Source organism: Phytophthora parasitica (genome assembly GCF_000247585.1).
Source record: "Phytophthora parasitica INRA-310 unplaced genomic scaffold supercont2.8, whole genome shotgun sequence".
Classification (NCBI taxonomy): Eukaryota; Oomycota; class Peronosporomycetes; order Peronosporales; family Peronosporaceae; genus Phytophthora; species Phytophthora nicotianae.
In genome coordinates, this window is record NW_008648994.1 from 889,007 (window position 1) to 903,864 (window position 14,858).

General features: G+C 49.1%; 6 protein-coding genes across 10 annotated transcripts in view; 3 read left to right on the forward strand and 3 right to left on the reverse strand.

Annotated features, from left to right (window-relative positions):
* Nucleotides 1-1,864: 1,864 nt before the first annotated feature.
* Nucleotides 1,865-5,056, forward strand: PPTG_05877 (hypothetical protein). 5 transcript variants are annotated; one of them, XM_008899609.1, is made up of 3 exons: nucleotides 1,865-4,399; nucleotides 4,478-4,612; nucleotides 4,692-5,056. In XM_008899609.1, the coding sequence occupies exons 1-2, from the start codon at nucleotides 2,037-2,039 to the stop codon at nucleotides 4,479-4,481; spliced, it is 2,367 nt and encodes a 788-aa protein (XP_008897857.1). In that variant the 5' UTR covers nucleotides 1,865-2,036; the 3' UTR covers nucleotides 4,482-4,612; nucleotides 4,692-5,056. The 5 variants fall into 5 exon arrangements, with proteins under 5 accessions (XP_008897857.1, XP_008897854.1, XP_008897856.1 ...); XM_008899606.1 differs by having other exon boundaries at nucleotides 4,532-4,612; XM_008899608.1 differs by having other exon boundaries at nucleotides 1,865-4,612.
* A 4,032-nt stretch (nucleotides 5,057-9,088) lies between these two features.
* Nucleotides 9,089-9,815, forward strand: PPTG_21766 (hypothetical protein; the record flags this gene model as incomplete). Its single annotated transcript, XM_008899951.1, has 2 exons — nucleotides 9,089-9,602; nucleotides 9,676-9,815. 2 exons carry the CDS (start codon nucleotides 9,089-9,091, stop codon nucleotides 9,813-9,815), a joined length of 654 nt encoding a protein of 217 aa, XP_008898199.1.
* A 319-nt stretch (nucleotides 9,816-10,134) lies between these two features.
* On the forward strand, nucleotides 10,135-10,329 carry PPTG_21767 (hypothetical protein; the record flags this gene model as incomplete). The annotated part of the gene is made up of 1 exon (XM_008899952.1): nucleotides 10,135-10,329. The coding sequence occupies one exon, from the start codon at nucleotides 10,135-10,137 to the stop codon at nucleotides 10,327-10,329; it is 195 nt and encodes a 64-aa protein (XP_008898200.1).
* A 57-nt stretch (nucleotides 10,330-10,386) lies between these two features.
* Nucleotides 10,387-11,106, reverse strand: PPTG_05878 (hypothetical protein; the record flags this gene model as incomplete). Its single annotated transcript, XM_008899610.1, has 3 exons — nucleotides 10,387-10,677; nucleotides 10,898-11,067; nucleotides 11,103-11,106. 3 exons carry the CDS (start codon nucleotides 11,104-11,106, stop codon nucleotides 10,387-10,389), a joined length of 465 nt encoding a protein of 154 aa, XP_008897858.1.
* Nucleotides 11,107-12,815: 1,709 nt separating this feature from the next.
* Nucleotides 12,816-14,013, reverse strand: PPTG_05879 (hypothetical protein; the record flags this gene model as incomplete). The annotated part of the gene is made up of 3 exons (XM_008899611.1): nucleotides 12,816-13,216; nucleotides 13,297-13,589; nucleotides 13,673-14,013. 3 exons carry the CDS (start codon nucleotides 14,011-14,013, stop codon nucleotides 12,816-12,818), a joined length of 1,035 nt encoding a protein of 344 aa, XP_008897859.1.
* Nucleotides 14,014-14,048: 35 nt separating this feature from the next.
* PPTG_21768 (hypothetical protein) overlaps nucleotides 14,049-14,858 on the reverse strand; it is a gene marked incomplete at both ends in the record, with an annotated part of 3,266 nt that continues 2,456 nt past the window's right edge. Inside the window, 3 exons of the mRNA XM_008899953.1 lie at nucleotides 14,049-14,175; nucleotides 14,242-14,404; nucleotides 14,503-14,705. Coding sequence (XP_008898201.1) covers nucleotides 14,049-14,175; nucleotides 14,242-14,404; nucleotides 14,503-14,705 — 493 coding nt within the window. The remainder of the gene's footprint in view (nucleotides 14,176-14,241; nucleotides 14,405-14,502; nucleotides 14,706-14,858) is intronic.

Below are 14,858 nucleotides of genomic sequence, written 5' to 3' on the forward strand. Positions count from 1 at the left end.
CGTGATCAATCCGGTTGAGATGGGCCGCGGCCCTTCCCCAAGCGGAAGTTAATTGAAGATTAATCCATCCCGTTCAACGGACCGTCTCTTGTGTGGACAGCGATAATTGCCAGCAAGTATATGTAGTAAATTGCTATACAAATAAAAATACTGAACGGTAAATGCTTTGCTATAAGGTGAGAAATACACCAGTATGTAGGTGCAGCTTACATGTACCATGACGTTCGTTTGCCTGCAAACCTGAGTGCACAGACCGAAGCACGTAACAAAAGCCACAAACGAATAAAGAAAAACGAGCGGTTTGACAAGCGAACAACCAAAGGAAGGGCAAAAACTCAGCGAAAAAAAAACGCAATCACTGTTGAAGTAGAAAAGCAAGCCTATACGCAAGAACAACAACCAAATAACGGAAAAACGGAAAGAGCAACTAAATACCAAATAGAGAAACACAGAAACATGAACCAAAGATACAAATACTAAAAGAAATGAAGCCACCAATCTAGCCAAATACAAAATACCAAACGAAGGAAATAATGCCGACAACATGTCAAAGGGAAAAAACACATAGGAACGCTGCAAAGAGAGAAAAAACGGGCGAACCAGCCCACCCCGCTTTCAGGCAACCAACCAGAGAGAGGACAGACGGAAACCACCAAAGGGTTCAACATGGACCAAGAACGACGATCACCAAGCAAGGCCACAGAACATAAACATCGACACCAGAAAGACACGTAAAAGGCGGATTCACGTAGGCGAAAGAGCAGCACTGAGTAAGCATGAAGAAGAACCAAAAGCCCAGGTACCGACTCAAAATAAAAAAAAAAGAGCGGCGAACAAAAACACACTGAACAAGAAACAAAAAGCAGAAAAACACAAAACACCATGCACATACCTGAACAAACAACACCAACACGAACGCCAACAGTAAGCGGGAAGAAAAGCGAGACCACAACAGAAAAAAAGATGGCAGTTGAACCAACAAAACGAGCGAGTAGAATACAGCAAAGCCACCCAACCTCCAAAACAAAACAAAACTCAAAATCAAAAATCAAGACCGACGAGGCAAAGGTCAAAGCATATCACAAGCAGTGCAAAACTGCACCAGCCTCGAAAACGAAAGAAGCACCCAACAACGCACAATAAGACAACTAGCGGTAGAGAAAGCGAATCCCTCCAACTACCCAACACAAAAATCAAAGAACACTAAGGACAATAGTAAACCACTGCTCCACCAAAAAAACACAATAATACAAATAAAAACCAAAGCAGGACCGGCGCACAAGAAAGCACGAACCAAAACCGGAAAGAAGACTGGAAAAAACAACGATAGAACATACTACGCCCAACATACCAGTACAACCCTCAAGAAAACAAAAAAAGCATACAGCAAAACCAACGTCATGGTACATGTAAGCTGCACCTACATACTGGTGTATTTCTCACCTTATAGCAAAACATTTACCGTTCAGTATTTTTATTTGTATAGCAATTTACTACATATACTTGCTGGCAATTATCGCTGTCCACACAAGAGACGGTCCGTTGAACGGGATGGATTAATCTTCAATTAACTTCCGCTTGGGGAAGGGCCGCGGCCCATCTCAACCGGATTGATCACGGCGCAGCAATATTGCAGCTTCCTTACCTACAGTGGTTCTATGCCTGAGGGTCCAATACTGTAGCGTACAGCCTGTACGTACTTGCGTGTGCTGGTACATGTCCTTGTACTTGGCACGCTGTTCCCTCCCCGTAGGAAGGGACACATTTCAGAGACCTGCAACAAATACTAAGCAGTGCTTAGTGCGTGCTTAGTAAGCACGCTCCTTGATCTGAGCAATGTGTGGCAGCATAGATCGAGGTTGCCCAGAACTCACGCAGCCACAGAGACAAAGTCGCGTCTGAGCTGAGCGGATCCTCTCAGCAGTCGCTCTTGATCATTAACTACGTCGGCACCAAACCAGGCCTGACCAAGTTGCTCACTTTTCCTTTTGCCTTCCTTCAACAACAAGATCCATTCCAAGAGGATCAAGACAGCCATGCTCAAGTCGTGGTTTGCAGCAGTACTGTGCACGGCCTTGGGTCTCGCCGCACAACAAGGAACTCCTCTCGTCTCCGCTGACCAGTGGGATGAACGCGCCGACGCCATCGTGGCCACCTTCACCGACGACGACATTATCGGCCAGATGACCCAGATTGACATCAACCAGCTCCTCACGGAAGATAACAAGGTCGACGACGACAAGGTGCGCGCGTACGCCAAGATGCGCGTGGGCTCGTACCTCACAAGTCCCTTCAACAATGGACCCGTGAACGGCACGTACATGTGGACGGCCGACGAGTGGCGTGAGGTGATCACGAGGATCCAGGAGATCACGATGGAGGAGAACGGCGGTCACCCGATGGTGTACGGCGTGGACTCCGTGCACGGCGCCATCTTCGTGAAGGACGCGGTGCTGTTCGGCCAGCAGATTAATGGCGGTGCGTCGTTCAACCCGGACCTCGTCTACGAGCAGGGTCGTATCACCGGCCGTGACACGGAAGCATCGGGCGTGCCATGGGTGTTTGGCCCCATTCTCGGCATCTCGCGCAACCCACTCTGGGCGCGTACGTTCGAGACGTTCAGCGAGGACCCGCACATCAACTCCGTCATGGGCGACGCTATTATCCGTGGATTGCAGAGTAATAACCACACCGCAGCGTGCATGAAGCACTGGATCGTTTACCCAAAGACCCCCTCTGGCCATGACAAGGACGCTGTGACTGTGTCGGACTACGACATGATGAACTACTTCTTCCCGCCCTTCAAGGCTGCGGTGGACGCTGGCGTGATCAGCGCCATGGAGAACTACATCTCCATCAACGGCGTGCCAACCGTGTCGAACGCCAAGCTCATGAACGCGCTGCTACGCGACGACTTGGGCTTCGACGGCATGATGGTGACGGACTACGCCGAGATCAACCAGCTCACAGACTTCCACCGCACCGCGCGCAACGAGACCGAGGCCACGCGTATCTCGCTCACGCGCGCGTCCGTGGATATGAGCATGGTGGCGCAGGACACGAGCTTCTACAATGGCACGAAGGCGCTGCTGGAGCAGAGTCCGCAGTTCCGCGAGCGCCTCCGAGAATCGGCCCGTCGTGTGGTCAAGATGAAGTTGAAGCTCGGTCTGTACGAGACACCGGTGCCCGGTGAGGAGAACCTCGCACTCATTGGTAACGACGACGACATCTCGGCGGCTCTGGAGCTGGCGCGCGAGTCCATCGTGCTGCTACAGAACAACGACAGCACGCTGCCGATCAAGGAGGACGCGTCCGTGTTCCTGACGGGCTTCACCGCCGACAACATCGGCCGCATGTGCGGCGGATGGACGATCGCCTGGCAGGGCTACAGTGACCAGGACCACCTGCTGACGAAGGGTATTACAGTCAAGTCCGCCATGGAAACGCTCGTCGGCAACGACAGCTTCAGCTTCTTCAACGGCTTGCACCCGAACGGCTCGTACACCGAGGCCGACCTGGCCACGGCCAAGGAGTTGGCCAGCAAGGCCGAGTACACCATCGCCGTGATTGGCGAGGACACGTACGCCGAGAAGCCGGGTGACATCGACGATTTGGCGTTGCCCGCCGGCCAGATCGAGTACGTGAAGGAGCTGGCGTCGACGGGAACTAAGGTGATCTTGGTGCTGTTCGAGGGCCGCCCGCGTCTGCTTGGAGACCTGCCCGAGAACGTGCACGCCGTCGTGAACGGTTTGTTGGCATGTGAACTCGGTGGCCAGGCCATGGCCGAGATCATCTACGGCAAGGTGAACCCCAGTGGCCGCATGCCGATCACGTACCCGAAGGACCAAGCTAACATCCAGATGACGTACAACCACCCCGTGACGAGCATGTGCCAGACGCAAGAGTCCGACGGCGCTTACTACTGCGAGAACCAGTGGGATTTCGGCGCAGGTCTCAGCTACACCGAGTTCACCTACTCCGAGGTGCGTCTAAGCCGCAATGTCGTCACGTCTTCGGCGGAGGACGTCGTGGTATCCGTGGACGTGACGAACTCTGGAAGCGTGGCCGGCAAGGAGACCGTCATGCTCTTCCTCATCCAGCCGTACAACTCGCTGAACGTGCCGGAGATGAAGCAGCTCAAGAAGTTCTCCAAGATCAGTCTCGAACCCGGTCAGACGCAGAACGTCAACTTCACACTCACGGCCGACGACTGGAGCGTGTACTACCCGCAGGTGGGCCACGGCCTCAAGAAGGTGGCCGAGGACTGCGACTACGTGGTGGCCATCAAACCCGAGACGGACTGCGACGTGTACAACGAGACGGCCGTGGCCAACCCGCTCTGTGCCACCTTCTCACTCAACACGGGCGAGTATCCGTTCGGCACGTTTGAGGAACCGTGGTAAGCCGGAAGAGTTCTACACTAGACTGGCACAGTGACTACGTTGCTCATTCACCACGACCACCATCGTATGTGTAGGTAGTCAGCCCAGTTTTGATAATACTAATTGGACATGTCATGTGAGTGGTTTAGCGCCTTGCTACAACTTGTTGATCTGAGGGGGCCGAAGCGAATGTCTTGATTGGTTAACCGCATTGTACCAGTTCAGACCAAGTAAGTTCCGAGGCGTTTACTCGCCGAAGTAGTTTGAGGCTACTGGTATATTCGTTGTGTTCACCCACTACGTCCACAGGGAGAAGTACAGCTTGCTGCGGTCGCCAACGTGACTGATAGTATGCCAATTCAGTAGAACGACTAGTGTCAACCAAGATACTCAGATACACCAACGGATCACTTAAGAATACAATATTCATGAACGCCACAGTCGCCTCGACAGCGTCCGAGCGTCTGTGAACGCACTGAAGGTGATGCTGGATGAAGCGCCGAGAGTTTACACGCTTTTGTACTGACCAACCGCGCGTCGTATTGAGAGTCTCCCGCTCTTCAGTCAGTGGCCTGCGTGAATGAAAACTGGAGGCAATAGGGACCACAACTCTATCGAATCGACTATATCGTGGCAACTGGAATCTAACCGGAAAGTTCCCTTCCACTTTCAACTTATTCAGTCTTTGTTGTTGCTTACTTTGGATGCAGAAGTAAATACGAAGCCAATACACGCACACGCTTGCACTAGGCCACATTACGCCTGCTGAGTATGGTACAGGTGTTGGTGTAAGTAAAAACCAATGCAGTGTCTGGAGTTTGGCTGACTTTCGCTTCAAGCTCCAGTAATTCAGCACAATCTCACGAATGACCACAATAGCGATCACGAAACAAACGAGAAACTTGAGATCGATGAGTACACCACCAAACAGCAAGTTACCGCGCCCTCGGTGAGCAAAGTTGTACTGATATCTAGCAGCTTGCCACGCGCGACCCAAGTTGCTCGGGAGCTCCATAACTCGTACAATGTTTGACGAACGAAACGATGTTGAGCGATATTGTGCTGCTAACGTCATACTTGATAATGTACTCAAGAAAAATGCTGGAACTCCAATGATTCCACTGCAAGTTTTCAGGTTATTTCGACTTGACCAACTTGACGTCGAAAGAGTAACTATTAGTTGCCATATGAATGCGTAAACCCACACAGTTCGCATCTGTACGACCGCGTACGAAATAAAAGATTGCAGCTGAATATTCAAAATTCCATCTTGGGTAGAATATCGGCTCTTGAACACTTCGTATATGAACGAAGCATCCAGTAAGTGAGCAAGCGCATAGCATAAAACAGGAAAGGGGCTTCCATAGACAACACATTGCTTCGGAACTCTCATAAATAGACGCCATGCCTTACGTACACGCGTCCAGTTCAACAGGTTACTATCCGATTTTGAGATATCTTGACCAAAGTAGCAGCTCAGCAGCAATCCGACTCCACGGAGTATGAAGTAGATTTGTCCGACAATTCGGAGCGTTGCTATCAATTGATACCACTCGACGACATCCGAGACCAGGAAGCCCGCTCCATAGCGATAGTCACTTACATACACTGTTTCGCACGTATCATAACTATCACTGGTATTGCAATCCCGAGCTCGGATGATAGTACTAACGTCTGACCTTCGGTATCCAACTGAGCTCAGTCCACCTCGACTTATCTGCAAATCTTCTTGGCTCTCCAAAAATGTCAAATCTATGCTGCAGTTAGAAAAACGAGTTTGTACGTCCAGAAGACGCTGCATCGTATGCACATAAAGCAACCCAACGCTTCTTCGCTTAAGGTCAGTTGGTGCAGCTGTTCGTTGAAAATTGATCCAGAGTTCGTGACAGAATCGTGGTATTTGTGCATTATGCTGGCCAGGAAAGCAGATACTGTTAACTTGCATCTTCCCCAGAAGTTCTGGTGAATAGTAGAGAGCTTGACTCATCCGCCAATTAATACTAGTAAACCATCGTGGGAGTAAAAATTGGTGGAACCGATCGATGTACTCACTTTCTGAGCGTAGCGTTAATCCCACAGGTGCTTCATGGCTATTGTTTCTTACGGCTGCGACTGTATTGACCACAGAATCGATCATTTTAAATGCCACATTACCACCGAAAGTCTTGTTCGGACATTGACTGGTGTAGAAAAAACATTGAGGAAAATTTGGTACGGCCAGGAAGCTACCAAATGCACGCCATACGATGGAAGTTGAGTCGAATTTGTAGCTCCATACCCTGGCTGCCGTACGACCACTGTCAGCGTCAGCTTTGGTAGATGCAAACACAGAGTAATTCCAAGCTGTACCGAATGCTAACATTTCATCTGGCTGAAGTGAGGGGTAACTGCCATTCGGATTTGAAATCCCTGTACCTGAGCGAGGCACATCCGAGAAAACCAAGACGAGTGATATCATTCCGATACAAAAACGAAACCAGGAGAACGGAAGATGACGATCGAAAATTCTTTCTCGAGCAGCTATTTGTCGTGCATGTGTGTTTTTAACGAGAGTAGATGGCGATGTAGCCCTCTTCTGTCCATTTTTCTTCACGTGTCGTGAAGCCCACTTCGTCAAGACCAGGAGTGCAGCAGTATCATTACCGCGCGCCGGTGCCACCCGGATTCGGGGCATAACTAGGAGAGGTAGAGACACCTAGCAGTTCCTGTACGTATGCGTGGAAAGATGGCAACTAGCACAAAATAAATTCTGGAATAGGATAATTATGGAACTGTTATCAGCTCAGTTCGTTTGTCGGATAGGCCTATATTGAGCGACAGTACTTGGTTTCTTCCTGTAACCGGAAAATTAAGATTGGGAACGCACTACATCCTGCAGTGCCAATGATTTGATCGTACGAGTGGATGCATACCTCCAGTGTCTACTGCTTCGCTCCAGCGGGATTGTAGTGCACATCCTTATTATAAACGTTACCTTTAAATACCTGCGACAAGGACCGACTAACAGCAATTGATTGCAGTGTGATACTATACGTTCTACTACAAGAGGAAACAGCTATCTCAGCCAACACGACACTGTTTAGGAAAATATACTCTAATAATGTGTAGATCAGCACTCACACCCTTAAAAGATCTATTCTTGTTGAGTTGGTTGCTGCTTGAGAGGAACTTGGTAAAATGAGAAGTGAGTAAAATTGAGTGTTATGCAAAAGCCTCTGAGCAACTGCCTCCTACACGACCTACACGTCCTATGCGCCCTGTACGCAGCCCTTGAGCTCCAGTGCCTGACCTTGAAGCTGAACTTGACATGATGGCGCGGTGTCCTGTGGCATAGCAGTGATGACGCGTGCCAAGTTGAATGTGCCGTATCATTCTGAGCAAAGTGTCGATTCCAACAATTCTGTCGACAAACTTTAGTGGTGCTGATGGTCGTGCAATCGAAAATGTTGAGTCGGTATTCACAATACCAAACATCAAACAATCAAATTCTTAGACAAAATCCCATCGTGAGATACACATACTATAGTTCGACGTCTGCGTGTACGTACAAAAGAAATAACTTGTGTGCTAGATCTTTTATGTGTGTTACTCTGAAGTGCTAGTATCGCGAATTACGACTAAACTAACGCATGCTTGGCTGGTCCATAATATGAGCTGGAATTACCGTTTGATTCAATTGACTTATCTTGACTATAGAGGAAAACCAGGGACGGATTTCAGTTCGTGGCACCCTGACAAATCTGAGGTCACTTCGAAAAATCGTCAACCGGGAAACAGCACTCATTAAAAGGTTTCATAACCCTCAAGCTCCAACGATGCGCCTGGCCCTGTTGTTGGCATTGCTTGCGACTTTGACTCCCTTCCTGGTGAGTTGTCAGGCTGGTTCAGTCGACACAGATCAGTAGAGCCCATTTTACACAAAGTTGATACATGTATCACGCAACGTTGTTGCAGACAACTCCAAACATGAAACGCGGTTTCTGAAAGAAGAAAGCAAGATACTGAAGAAAACGACGACAAGAGAAGTATCATCCAGAAGATCTTGTCGAAGCTCAGAGAAATCAAAGAGACGTTTTACGCATTCCGGGGAAAACAGCTGATGCCAAGATTTAAGAAGTTGGCTCGGGAGGAAAAAAATTGCTAGTAATGATTTTCAGACAGGCTTGTACGGGACGACGTCGTGGTCAACGGGTTTTGAAAAATTCGCGAAGTTGTACAGAGCGTGGTGTAAGATGAATGGTTACTCGCATCTAACAAACTGAGAATATGGAATTTAGACACTTTGAGCACGATGAAGTTTGTTTTAGAACGTGGAGTGTAATTTAACTGTCAGAAAGTTAACGAGCGTGGTGAAGAGCGCAGAGCAAAATCGGCCCGGAAACGACCATAAAGACGCTCAATAGGGGGACTCAATCCTAGCCGTTTCGCCCAAATCAGTCAGTCGGTTTTCCCGCTCTAAACAAGTCGTTTTTGACCCGCAAAACAAGCCAAAACGAAGAGGGGGACTCAAAGCGCGCCTCTTGAGCGTGCCCTCAGTATGGATTTTCTTCTCTAAGTTAGAGATTCCTGTCGATAGAGCATGCTGGAAATCAGTGAGCGCCAGCGCTTGCTTGGCGAGATTGTCGACGTCCTGGCCGTGGCGATCCTCGAAGAGGAAGCAGAAGAGGAGCTGCGTGAACTGTGTCATAGCAAAATTTGCTGGCAAGATGACACAGTCGTTCGGTACCGAAGACCTTCCGTCATCAGCCCAAGATCTCGCTTCTTTGCTCGTCTTGGTGGAGTCTCGACGCGATGTGGAAGGTCAAGATCGCCTCCCGAAGAGCACTGAGTTTCGTGAAAGCGGCATCCAGTCGCTCACGGCAAAAGAATTTCGTCTGATCACGCGGGTGAGCCATTTCGACTTCTTTCGTATCATATCAGAAATTGAAACGAATGAATTTTTCCAGAACAATTCTGGTTGCGGAGAAGCCCCCGTTTGGTTGCAGCTGGTAGTTGCATTGAATCGCTTAGGAAACTACGGTAATGGTGTCTCGCTCGGTAGAACACAAAAGCTTTGGGGGATCGGCCAAGGGACCTGCGCTCTCTATACGACTCGGGTTCTTCTTGCTTTGAAATATCTCGCCACCAAGTTTGTGGTGTGGCCAGATGCCGAAGAGCGACGATCAATATCGCGTCGTATGGAGCAAAGAGGTTTTCGTGGGTGTGTAGGCTTCATCGCTGGTACAACCATTCCTCTTTCCCAAATACCAGCGGTTAATGGCGAGTGTTACTTTGACCGGAAGCATCACTATAGGTATCACGAAAGGTGATACGACAGGCAACGTTTCGGGTCAGAATTCGGAGCGGAGCGACGAATCCAGTACGGAAGGTGGTTTGCGACGATCGCCGTCGTATTATTGTATTTTATTCTGGTTGGCCAGGTTCCTGGTCTGATAGCACTGCTTACCGTGAAATGGCCATCGATAATGCTTCCAGAAAACCACCTTTTCTTCTCGCAAGATGAATTTCTCATAGCCGATTCTGCGTATCCTGCTGATGTAGTGAGCAAGACACTTGTCCCTGCGTACAAGTCCAACATGAAAGGAGCCGACATCGAAGATATCAACAATTGCGTTGCCCATGCTAGAGTAGTAAATGAGCTGTACTGAAAGGGAGATGGAGCTCTTTGAAGGAGCTTCGTATTCAGATACGTAAGCCGACAGATATGGAGAGAGTTAACCTCTGGCTCCCTGGGTGTGTGGTCTTGCACAACATGTTGATTGCTTTCGGGGATGAACGGACCGAAGAATACCAAAACGATTCAGATAGCGACTCAGACGATAACGAAGACCAGTCAGAGCTTGCAAACGATAACGACGAGTTTGTATTCCGGAAAGGGCTGAAACAGCGGGCTATTTCAAAAGCGTGTGAGCCAGGTGGAAAATTGTGGCTGGGAGGACGTAGTTGAAATACCTAAAATAAACACAGCAACAGCCTGCACAGTCGACGCAAGCTCGAGGTTCGACTACTCAGCTAGCTTCATGAACATGGTAATCTCCTCCGGCCTTTTCTGCTGTCGGATCAGCTCTATAAGGAGCTCCTGTTTGCGGGCCGTACGGCGCTCCTGCAAGTCATCAAGCATCTGCAGCTTCAATATAGCATGATTTTCATTCCACTGGCGTTTTTCTTCCTCGAGTATAGCTTCCAGGAACTCAATCTTCGTCTCTGCGTTGTGTGCAAAAGCTTGAGCGAGAGACATTCGAGTTTCATGAGCAGAGTAGTGTGATGGCTTGCTGTCACGTGGTTGCACTGGTTCCTTTACAGGTAGCGGGGCATTTGCGTTCGTGGTTAGCATTGTTTTTTTTGGGGTGGATTCCTCCCCTTGCTCGTTTTTGCTCGCTTCGACGACTTCGTAGGCACGGGATCAGCAAGTTGCTTGCGTTGAGGTGTGTTGAATGCGGATTCGCACGCTTGCACAAGAGGATTCGGTGGAAATGCGTCCTGCGTCTAAGAAACTGATAGTGATGTCGGTGTACCGGGAGGAAACTGGGGTCTGACCAGGCAGCAGTGGGTACATCTTCCTCTGTATTATCACCATCGTCACTTTTCTCAGAGGTATTGCTGCGGTCGCTGGTTGTGCATGTTGGAGGGCTCACGCTGTCAGCTTCAAACGAATGGGCGAGTTCCGACACTTGCTCCGATGTTACTGTATTAGCGTACCCTTTAGTATTTGTGACGTACCCATTAGCCCCTAGCTCTACCGTATCGTGGGGTTTCATATTGGAGCGCTCACCAAAACGAACACACATTCGAATGTAGCATGGACACATCTTCTCCAGCTTAGCCAGAAAAAAGTGAACATCCGTTTTTTTATTCTCAACTTTTAGAGCTGCTGTTAACACTATTGCACTTCATGCTGTAGCAGTAGCCATCCTAAGACTATCTAAAGCCTTCACACACCTTTAGTACTTCGTGTGGCCACCTCAATTGTCTTTAACTTGAAGTATGCGCTTCGGCATGGAGTGGTAGAGATCTTTAACGGTTTTCGGCTCGATATCGTACCAAATCTCCTGAATTTTCTCTTTCAGATCGTCTACACTTGATGCAGGATGCTTGGACGGCTCTTGCTTCACGAGAGCCCAGAGATTCTCAATTGGGTTGAGATCTGGGCTCTGGGCTGGATGGGGTAGAAGCTCCACTTTTTTCTTCTTTCAGGTAGTTTTTGACTAGACGAGCACGATGGCCGGAAGCGCCATCCTGTACGAGCTTGTAGTCGTCGCCAATGCCAAGCACAGAGACCGTCGCTTGCAGATTTTGCTCCAAAATGCTCTTGTAGTACGCACCACTAATATTTGAGTCACACATGTGAAGTGCACCCACACCCTCGTAGGTGATACATCCCCAAACTATCAAGGTCTCCCTCACAGACTTAAATGTAGGTGCTAGACATTCGTTCTTGAGCTCCTCCCCAACCTTACGCCAAACGAAAACCCTCCCCACAGCCCTAGAGAGACAGAGAGACAGACGACTCATCACAGAACACTACCTTCTTCCAGTCATCGTCCTTCAACTTCAACATTTGTAGTGCATACGCATATCGCGCTTTAAATTTTTTCTTGCTCGAAAAGGTTTTTTTTTCGAGCTGCACGACCGTTAAAGCCTTCATCTTTAATGCGGTTCGCACTGTTTGCTTTGAGAAAGCGATGCCGTGGCTATTTTCGACCATACTGACCAGCTATTCAGCGGTAAGGCGTCGATTTTTGTTCGCTTCCCTCACGATCTGGCGGTCCTGGCGGACAGTCGTCTTCCGAGGGCGTCCAGAACGTAGTAGGGAGTGCGTGTGGCCGTTTTTCTTTGCGTTGGAAACAATAGTTTTGATGCTATAGACTGGGAGCTTGAGTTCATCAGCGAAAGCCTGATAGGTTTGGCTGCCGTGGCGTTTTGCGACGCAGAGGTCGCGGATCTGCCTCGAATGCTCCACTCTAGGTCAATTAAAAAACTGTTAGTACTGCGGCAATAAGGGTGTCTGGGTTTTAGGACTCTTACCTTGTGCCAGTCATGATAAAAACCAGAATGAGTGGCTTGGGCGTTGACTTTTTTGTCCCCTATTTTCCCTACTGAGGGACTCAACGTCCGATAACTTGCGATGCAAATATCGTCTCGTCAAAGTGAAAATAGCTTCTGATTCGTTCCAGTCTGCTCTATTCGATGATATTTTGCTTTGATTGGCTGGATCTATGCACTACTCAAAAATTCATGATTTGATCTCGCCAGCGTTTTGCACGTAGACTTTCTGGACCCACCAAGCATTCCGAAAATACGATATAGATTTATTGCAGCTTGGAAAGAAATATAAGTATTTGCGCGCACACACGAAGAAGAGAAAATAAATACCAGGAAACAAAGCAGTAGCAAAGTAAACTATTGCAACCATGCTAGTCACCAGTAGCTTTCTTAAAGGCACTGCTTCACAGTTGTCACATCCCAACGAGAGCTGTTCACCTTCAAGAACAGATTCACCTCCAGCATAATAGGAGACAGCCGGTGACGCTCGTGACGCAGAACTGCACGTGCCATACTGAACAATTGCTCTACAATGTTGGAAGTCGGCGGAATCGCCCCCAACAGCACGTAGGTCGCTGGGGCAGCAGGAACTTTGCGGCGCTTGAGAATTCGCTCGGCGAATCCTTCCTTGGTCACCGCAGCACGCTCACTCACCGAGGCCATACTAGCTCGGCGCTTGAACGACTTTAACGTGGCAGTTTCGGCATCAGTGAGTAGGGCAGCGTGGCCTGTTAAAACTTTTACCACAGCCTTCTCAAAGTCGGGCCAATGAACGATATTAGCGTCGGGAGCTATACCAAGCACACAAAATAACAATTAGGAATCAAAATGTCAGGTAATAGTTGAAATTGGCAAAATCTTGCTAACTTACCGATGTACTTCGCAAATGACGGCTGGATTTCCAGCAGACCGTCAAACAGATCTCGCGCATCGAGCGAGGTCAGCCTGTTGGCTTGTAAACGCTTGGAGACTGACTCCACATCCTCCAGGCTGGCGAGTAGCGCGGCAAGCTTCCGATGCGCTGTCCGCGATGGCGGATAGTCAGCAAGCTCGTCATCGTCGGCGGATATAAACTCTCGAATGTGAAAGTACCGTTTCAGCATCGAAAAAGTCGATGACCAACGCGTATCTTGTCGTAAAACCGCCCGGAGTGGTGTTCTGGTGCTATTTTTGTAAATTTACAAAACGTTTACACATACATTAGTAGAACGGCATAAAGGCCTCATATAGTCAGATTCTCAACATACCGTAATTTCGCCGCTTGCTTAAGAGTGCAGAGTTTACGCATAAGCTGCGGTACCCCCTCGACGTCGTCCTCGCTAGGCTCCAAGAAGTCCCGCACGGCAAGGTTTAGTCGGTGACTTGAGCAACCGACAAGCGGCTCACCAAGCAAATCGGACAACCGTTTGTTTAACGAGCAGTTGTCACCGACTAAAAATAGACAACCGGACACTGACTTACCAAAGAAAGGCAGAAATCGCTTGATTGCCGTGAGATGGCCCTCAGCATTTAGTTGGTCGTCGGGCTCGTCCATCACAGGGGCCAGCGCCAAAAGCGGGGCTGCAAGCCCGCCGAGGTTTCGTAGCATGCATAGACCGCCAAATAGTGTTCCGTACCGTGGGTTCAACCGTCGAGAACGAGACCGAAGTTATCAGACATCTCGTCCCCTATAGCCTTCTCCACTGCCTTCATCACAGCCTCCATGATAGCTGTCAGTGCCTCCTCAGAGATGGGGTTAAGGTTTGTATACCTACGTAATAAAAAAATCAATTAGATTTCAAATACAAATGTTAAAGTAAAATACCAAAATACTTACCGTCGGGTCTCATTCGACTCGCAAAATGAGAACGGCAGGTTGCCCATGATGACCCACCTCACCCAGGCATAACGGTTGGATGCCTTTTGGCTCACCCACAGAATTAGTGTTCCCGTCGAGGCCACAGTCGCGTCACGCATGGCGCTGTCGAAGTCCGGGTGCGCTGTCCGACATGCGATACCAGGTTAGAGTAACCCGTCTTCGGTGTGAACTTGCGACATCTCCCACAAGACTTGCACGTATACACACCCGTTGGCAAACCTTCTTCATCCGCGCAGGGCGAGAAGAAGAAGGTGGCGATTTGCCTGGGCGAGAAGGTGGGCCTTGTGGGCGGCGCAGAGAGCAGGTTGTCGGTCACCGTGGCGACTGGGAGGATGGGAGATGTTGGGAGGTTGGTAGCAAGTTTGAAAATGCGACAGCGAGCTTTCAGTAAGGAATAAACGCGATGAATGGTCAGAAGGTCCCTGGGTTTGGATGGACGAGGGCAAATAAGTTATTGATTTTTTAGAGTGCTGAACATAAATATCGGGTACACCTGCGACTTCTTCCTAAAATAAATTTTTGGTGCACAAGATATGAATACTTTTCCGAGATTATTTATTTTTCGGGATGCCTGG

Excerpts from the sequence above, each read along its gene's own strand:
- PPTG_05877 (XM_008899605.1), top strand. The coding sequence starts at position 2,037 with ATGCTCAAGTCGTGGTTTGCAGCAGTACTGTGCACGGCCTTGGGTCTC. Across the intron at positions 4,400-4,531 it reads GGCACGTTTGAGGAACCGTG|CGCCTTGCTACAACTTGTTG; the intron begins GTAAGCCGGAAG and ends TGAGTGGTTTAG.